The sequence below is a fragment of the Ochotona curzoniae genome, unplaced genomic scaffold, assembly GCF_017591425.1.
Source record: "Ochotona curzoniae isolate NIBS_2020 unplaced genomic scaffold, NIBS_Ocur_1.0 scaffold_3208, whole genome shotgun sequence".
NCBI classification, from domain to species: Eukaryota; Metazoa; Chordata; class Mammalia; order Lagomorpha; family Ochotonidae; genus Ochotona; species Ochotona curzoniae.
In genome coordinates this window covers 1222140-1230000 of record NW_024467106.1, presented here as the reverse complement: position 1 = coordinate 1230000, position 7861 = coordinate 1222140, and the positions used below count along the sequence as shown (strand labels likewise).

The following is a 7861-nucleotide window of genomic DNA, read 5'->3' as shown; positions in this document are numbered from 1 at the left end:
GACCATGACCCCGGGCCACTCCTTCCGGTCAGGAGAGTTGGTGTCACAGCCACTTGTGGTTTTGGGGTGGCCAGTGGACAGCAGCCTTTGCAGCTGAAGGCTTGGCCAAGCGGCACCTGTCACACCTACACACGGTGCTCCACCCACACGGCCAGGTCCACAGCGCTGCCCGCTGTGTCCAGGAGTGGGACATGGGCAGACGGACCTTCAGCCAAGTCCTCCTGACACCACTGCCCCTGGAGGGGAAACAGCAGCCACCAGAGGAGCCTCAGCCTGCTCGGGTAGGAACCTGGAGAGAGGCGAAATGCGGGCCACCGCTGCCCAAGCCAACACCTCCCCCACAGGGAACCCCAACAAGTAGAGGGGTTGTGCTCCGACAGCCAGCGTCTGACTCCCTCCGCCACTCACGCTGCACCTCATGCCGAAGCCAGAAACCCGGGGAGACACCAGAGAAATGAAAACCCAAAAACGGCAATGCGCGCGTGGATACAAGGGCATGGGCCGGAATCCTCAGCAGCCAAGCTCGGGATCCGCGCTGTGGCACAGCGGGTAAGGCCAGTGCCTGCGACTCCACCATCCCCAGTGGGCGCCGGTTCCAGTGCTGGCCACTGCAATTCCCATCCAGCTCCCTGCTCATGCACCTGGGAAAGCAGCAGGGGACGGCCCCAGTGCTTGGAGCCCTGCACTCCCGTGGAAGCCCCAGATGCAGCTCCCGGCCAGTGTGGCCATCTGGGAAGCGAATGAGTGGGAGGACGGCCTCTTCCCTCCCCCAATCAAAATAAACAAATCTTTAAAGAATGAAACACACAATCCAGTGCAAAAGAGAACAGGTGGCCACCACCACCATGATAAAGGCCAGCGCATCCCTGCGCACACCGGCACCTCCCAGATCCAGGGCTGGGAGGGTCTGGCTGGCTTCCCAGCACCCTGAGCGCACGGCCTGTGTCTGGGGGGCTGCAGGCACTCTGCAGGCGGTGGCACGGCCCCGCGGGGACCCTGAGAGGAGAGGGGTGCGTGCAGGGTCGCCCGCTCTTCCAAGGCCTCCGTGTGTGCGAGGCCGGGCGCGCACACACCGCAGCAGCCCTCGACAAAGTCCAGCCAGAGAAGGGACACGGAGCGGGTGCGGGCAGGCCCGGCTCAGCCCCGAGCGGCTCGCCAACTCCTTGGGCAGCAGAGGCCGGACACCACGGGGCAGCAGAGGCGCACGCCACGGGGCAGGGGCGGGAGAGCCCGGCGTGGGCAGCGCCCGCCTCCCCGCGCCCCGCGCACACCCTCGCTGCCCGCCGCGGGCCCCGGGCGGCCGCAGGTGGACGCGCGCCCGCGGGCGGGGGTCCGGCCGGGCCGCGCGCCTCCCCCGGAACTCGGCCGTGCCATTCCCATGATGCCCAGCCCCGGGCACGGCTTCCGGAGCGCGGCCGCCGCCGCGGGTAGGTCGCGGGGAGGGGGCGCGCGGGCCGCCCCGCCCCCGGCCCCGCCCCTGCCGCGCTGCCCACGGCGTCCACGGCGTCCCCGGCGAGGGGGCGGCGGCGGCCCGGCCGGACGGCCCGGGCCGAGGGCGGAGCGCGCGGGCCCCGCCGCCTCCCCGGGGACGCCGGCGCGGGGCGCGCGGGGCCGAGGGGGGCGGGCGGGCGCCGCGGGGCGCAGCAGGCCGTGGAGGCGAGGGGGGCGCGCCCCCGGCCCCCCGGGAGAGGCGCAGGTGGGGGCCGCGGCGGGGAGACGCTGGCCTGCGCCCCGGCGGCCCCCGGAACCCGGGAGTGGCCGAGGCCTGCGGGCCGCGGGGCTGCGGTTCACGCCCTGCGCCAGGCGGAGCTTCCGGGAGGGGATCCTCGGGAAATCTCGGCGGGATAGCGGGACGCGACCTCACCTTCCCCGGGGAGGTGCCCGCCGTTACCTGGCTGCAGCCAGAGCTCGCGGCTCCAGGTGCAGGGCAGAGCCTGGAGTGGACCCCGACCCGCAGAGGGGGCTGCCGGCGCCGGGGTGAAGGGGGAGCCGCTGAGTCGCGGGCAGCCGGCGCCGCCCCCTTGCCTCGCGGGGAGCCGGGTTGCCATTGTAGCCGAGCTTTTATCAGCGTGTAGTCCCGCAGGAACTGAATTCTGGCTCACGCCCACCTCGGGTTGGCTCCAGAGGGCCCGCCTGCTGCCCAGCCGCCCTCGCGGACCCCAGCTGCTGTTGCTTGCGCGCGGACCCCGGTCCCCCTGGCCCCGGGAGGTAAGGATGTACCCACCGGGGCTTGGGTGGGTTGTCACCCATGTCTTTGCGGGAGGTTTGCGCTGTGGGCGCAGGGCTGGGCCAGCAGAGGTGTGCGTGGTCACCTCGTGTGCCACAGCTCCGGGAGGACCCGTACGCCTTTGGCCCCTGACCCTGGCAGGTGCATCCCCGGCCGTTTTAAGGCAGCTCTGCCCCTCACAGAGTGAAGGGGCCTGAGCCAGTCTGAGACTGCCCAGCACCGTGGGCACGTACTGCTGTCGGTGACCTTGGCCCAGCCCACACCTGCAGGGCACTGTGGAGTGCGCTGTGACGGATTCAGGCTCATTCGGAACTCAGGCCCTCCGGGGATGCTTGGGACACACAGCCGCAGCCTGACCCGCTCCGGTTCTGGCCCTGAGGGGCCCCTGTCCGAGCCGGTGCTGGACGCGCCCCTCCCCGAGGCCCCCATGAACGCTGCCCACAGCGCCCCGTGCACCTGGACTTGAAGAGCTGCTCGAGTGACTGCCATGAACTCCCCGGCCTGGGCAGCACATGAGCTGCTTGGCCTTGGGGGTCACACTCGCCACATCCGGACAGAACAGGAGCTTGTCAGGAGAGAAGCTGCTGGGGAGGGCGACCCCTTAGGGCCCCCGCCCCCTCTGGCTCCCCAGTGGGGGACAGCAGGTGCTTGGTCCCGGCATCTGGTCCCCTGTGCCCTGCCATCTCCAAGGGGGCCACGGGGCGGCTGCTGCTGGGTGAGACACTGACTAGGCACATCTGGGGTGTCTCCTGTGCAGCCACGGCCCCTGGGCCTTCCCTGTGAGGGCCACAGGCCAGCTGCTCCCCAGGACCCACCCAGTGGCCCTGCTGAGGCAGCCACGGTCAGTTGGGGACAGGGAAGCAGTGAGGCTGGGCCAGGAGCCAGGAGGTCCCTCCCGGTCTCCCACAAGGTTGCAGGGGCCCCTGCAAGCTGACTCCCCTGCACTGCTTTCCCAGGTGTTAGCAGGGAGCTGGATGGGAAGCAGAGCACCCAGGACTCAAACTGGTGCCCGTCTGCGTTGCCAGGCAGCTTAATGCGCTGTGCCGCAGTACCAGCTTTCGTCATTTTAGCATCAGAGAGCTTCGAGGGGGGCAGCCAGAACCAAAGCTGGGGGGTAGAGTGTGGAGGGGTGTGCTTCCAGGAACTTGCTGGCCCGGGCAGGAGTGGACCCAGCGCTGAAGTCACACTGACCGTGGACTCGGAAGCCGCTGCTTTGGACCCACAGAAGGACATCACCAACCTGCCCACCCCCACCAGCCCTCAAGGTACAGGGACCCGCAGCCCGGAGGGGACGGGGAGGGCCGTGCCAGGCTCCCTCCACCCCAGGACCAGGAGGCATGTTGGAGGGGGCGGGTGAGGGTGGGGACTCAGACCAGCCCAGGGCCTTGCTTGCCAGCTGTGCGGCTGAGCCCCAGGAAGCATGGGAGACTGACACCCCGGCTCTTGTCCAACCCCTGGGCGGCCACGCGTGGGGCACATCACCCCAGCGCTCTCTCCCCCTCCCTCCCAGCACGTGACGCTGCCGAAATTGCCGGGCGCAGCCGCTAGAATGTTCGTCATGAAGGCCGCTCCAGTGGCGGCTCTCAGATCCAAATGGGAGCCGTTCGGCCCGCCGGGCACCTGCAGGCTCCCGGGGTGCTTCCCAGAGCCCCCCGAAGCCGTGGCTAGCGCCTCGGTGAGCGCCAGAGTGCAAATGATCATTAGCTCGCTGCAGCAAGGCGTGAGCCAGGAGCCGCCCGCCACACTCCGGAGCCACAGGGCGGAGCGGGGCCGTGAGCCCAGACCAGCTGGCCGCCCCTCTGCCCACCGAGGGCAGCCCCTGCTTGCCGCCACCAGCCCCCAGGAGCCCTCGGCGCTGGATTCCGACAGCGACGATTCTGTGGACCGTGACATCGAGCAGGCCATTCAGGAGTACCTGCGGGCCAAGGGCGGAGCCGGCGGCAGGTACAGAGCACAGCCTGCGAGGCCCAGCACCCAGGCTCCTCCAAAACTCACAGCCAACCCCGGCGGCCAGACGGGCGAGGAGGGCAGCGAGGCCCAGGGCTCCGCGTCCCCCGTGAGCGTGAGCAGCGACGACTCCTTCGAGCAGGGCATCCGGGCCGAGATCGAACGCTTTCTAAGTGAGAAGAAGCTGCAGGAAGCACCCAGGTGGGTCCGGCCGGAGGAGCAGGGAGCAGAGCCCAGCGAGGCCCCTGCCAGGGCGACGCCCAAGCCCGGCAGGGAGCCGCCCGCCAAAGCAGTGCCGCGGCAGGACCCCACGGCGGCCTCCAAGGAATTCGTCTTCCGCAAACCTCCCCGGTGGGCCAAGGTGAATGGGCAGCCCAGGGGCCTCCGGGCGAAGGGCACGGCTGCGCCCGAGGCCAGGCTACCGGCCCCCAGGCCCGAGGCAGCACCTCACAGAGGTAGCTCTGGCCAGAGGCCCCCGCGCACCCAGAGTGTGGCTGCAGCCCAGCGGGCATCCGACTCGAGCAGCGACGACGGCATCGAGGAGGCCATCCAGCTGTACCAGCTGGAGAAGAGTCGGAGGGAGGCTGGCACGGGCCTGGCTGTTGACAGCGCCAGGAGCGCCTTGGCCGAGGCACCGCGGAGGACGCCCGCCAGGAAGAAGCCTGGCTTCGGGAAAGCCACCGACTCGCCGAGCCCGGACGCTGAGCAGCCGGCCAAGCTCCCAAAGGCTGGCAAGGCCGTCCCAGCCCCCGGAGAGCCAGCAGCCAGGAGCCAGGCTGCGGGGCGGCCCTGCGGCCGCACGGACGTGCCCACTGAGCTGCTGTGCCCCGAGCCCATCCTGCCCGGCCCTGCGGAGCCTGGCAGCGCCCCCTGCCCGCCGCCCCCTGCCGAGCCCAGCCACCCCGACGGCGACGGCAGCGCCGTGGACAGCGACGACAGCATCGAGCAGGAGATACGGAGCTTCCTGGCCCTCAGGATGCAGGCCGGGCATCCGCTCACCAGAGCCGAGAGCGGCCTGCAGCCCACCCAGGGTCCCCCCAGCCAGCCCCTGCCCTCGAAAAGCCAGGACCGGTCACCGCACTGCAGGAGGAGGCGCGGCCCCGGATGCGGCACCACAAGGCCCTTGGCGTCCAGGAAAGCCAGGGAAATGAAGGACGGTGGCCAGGGTCGGGCACACCCCGCGCTGCAGCCGCCTGGTGAGACCTGCAGACAGCCTGTCCCCGCCAGGGCAGCCGGACTCGGGGACGCCCATGGGCCCCAAGGCCACGAGAAGGCGGAGGAGAAGGAGAGCTCTGAGGACAAGAGCAGCTCACTGGACAGCGATGAGGACCTGGACACAGCCATCAAGGACCTGCTGAGGTCCAAGAGGAAGGCCCGGAGGCGAGGCCGGGACCCCCGGGCCTCGGGCCAGAAGAAGGTCCGGTTCGGCACGGCCGAGACCCAGAGCTGGGACAAGCTGGGCAGCGCCCGGGGCGGCCGGAGAGAAAGCCCGCAGGTGCTCAGGAGCTGCCTGTCCCCGTGTCGGAGGGACTGCACCGCCGGCCCGCCCAGAAGGGCCCCCGGCGCCGACAGAGGCACGCCCGACGCCGCTGTGCCAGGCGAGGGCACGCTCCCGGCCACCCGGCTGCGGAGCCGAGCCCCCAGAGGCAGCCCGCGCGTCTGCGAGGCCGAACCCAGAGACCGGCCACGGCCGGACGCTGGCCCCCGCACCTCGTCCGACGACACCAGCTCTGTGGACAGCGATGACAGCATCGAGCTAGAAATTAGAAAGTTCTTAGCAGAAAAGGCCAAGGAGTCGTCCTCGGTGGGCTCGGCCGAGGCACAGGGTGGTGAGCCGGGGGCGCCGGCCCCGCAGCCTGGCATGTGCACACGCAGCCGGAGGGCCAGGGCTGCCCTGCCAGCAGCTGGGGTGCAGAGCGCAGCCACCCTGCTCGCCCAAGGCGGGAAGGGCACCCCCTTCGCGGAGCTGGCCGCCACCCTGGCTGGATGCGAGCCGGCAGCTCCGCGGCTCACGGGCGGCGTGGTTACTGCAAAGGCTTGCCCCGGGGGCAGGAACAGCGCCTACAGAGACCAGAGCCCGCGAGGGGCCGAGCCTGCCGCCGCCGACACCTGCCAGACACCCAAAGCCCCCACCTTCCCTGGGAACTTGGGGAGCCAGGGCCTGCTGAGCCCCAGCCCGGGGCCTCAGGCCGACCTCACCCTGCCCTGGAGTGACTTTGGCCGCCCGGGGCGTCTGCCCAGCCCCTGGCCGCTGAACTCGGAGGGCAGGGGCCCAGCGTGGACCACAGGCCTCAGAACTGAGAGCGAGAAGGGGGCTGAGGGGTCGGCCCGGGGCTCCACCAGCCTGGCACTGGACCCTGGGAAGAGCCTGGCCTTCGGTGGCTTCTCCCCGCTGTTGTCCACCCAGCTCTTCCAGTTCGGAAGGGGCGTCTCCTGGGGCAAGCACGCCGGCCTCTTCAGCACCCAGCTGGGGTTGCCCCCGCACAGCCCGCCCTTCGCGGCCTTCGGGGCGGCCCAGGCCAGGCCCAGCCCGGTGTTCGGAGGCCCTCACCTGCTCCTGAGGAAGGAAGGTGGGTCCTGGCCGGGCAGGAGGCCCCCCGCCGGGCTCAGCTCCCACGACGGGAGGAGCATGGACCTGCGGTACCGGCGTGAGGCCGTGGACGCCGACGGGCAGGACCAGGAGGCCTTGGGCAGCGATGCCAGCGAGGGCAGCGATGTGTCCGTGGAGGGTGGCGTGGGGTGAGGCCTGAGGGGCAGTGGGAGTGTGCGCCCGTCTGCGTGGGGAGCGCGCAGCCCTGCACATGTGACCATGAACACGAGGTGAGGTTTTTATTTAGCACAAGCATCCTGGTGAAGATTTTGTTTGTAGTTCTTTGTAAATTATTGAAAATGCTGTAAAAAGTATTTTTGGAAAACACAGTAGTGGACTTTTGTAGCTGCAGCTTTCTGGGTCCCTCCGAGGGGGCTTCACGTAGCACACGGCTCTGGCCGGGCCCGCTGAGGGGACGACTGGTGGCCGCACCTGCAGGCCCCCCGCCCACCCCCCAGGATGGGCAGGTGGGCAGGGACCTGTGGACAAGCTGCTGGGACGGCGGCTTTTCTGTAAGGCCCCTCCTCCTGATCCCATCCCCCGCCCAGTTCACAGCACACAGGCCGCCTCGTAGGCACTGGGCCACCGGGCCGGCCAGGCCCCTGCACAGACCTCGGCGCCCCACCCAGCACTGGATCCGTGGGCCTGGAGCCCAGGCAGCAGCTACATCCATGCCGTAGCCCCAGCCAAGGCCACTGCAGCCAGCATCTGCCGGGCTGGAGCCCTCCAGAGAGTGTGTGTGTGTGTGTGTGTGCGCGTGGGTGTGTGTGTGCGTGCGGGTGTGTGTGTGTGCGCGCGGGTGTGTGTGTGCGTGCGGGTGTGTGTGTGTGTGCGGGGGGGGTGTGCAGGTGTGTGTGTGCGCGGGTGTGTGTGTGTGCGCACGGGTGTGTGTGTGTGCAGGTGTGTGTGCGCGCGGGGGTGTGTATGTGCAGGTGAGCGGGTGTGTGTGTGCGTGCGGGTGTGTGTGTGTGCACGGGTGTGTGTGTGCGTGCGGGTGTGTGTGCGGGTGTGTGTGTGTGCGCGCGGGTGTGTGTGCGGGTGTGTGTGTGTGCGCACGGGTGTGTGTGTGTGCAGGTGTGTGTGCGCGCGGGGGGGTG

At 69.9% G+C, this 7861-nt stretch overlaps 1 protein-coding gene across 1 annotated transcript; it reads left to right on the top strand.

The window, feature by feature from the left end:
- Positions 1-1830: 1830 nt before the first annotated feature.
- On the top strand, positions 1831-7506 carry PPP1R26 (protein phosphatase 1 regulatory subunit 26). Its single transcript, XM_040963356.1, has 3 exons — positions 1831-2208; positions 3369-3492; positions 3738-7506. Exon 3 carries the CDS (start codon positions 3777-3779, stop codon positions 6915-6917), a length of 3141 nt encoding a protein of 1046 aa, XP_040819290.1. The 5' UTR covers positions 1831-2208; positions 3369-3492; positions 3738-3776; the 3' UTR covers positions 6918-7506.
- The last annotated feature ends 355 nt before the right edge of the window (positions 7507-7861 follow it).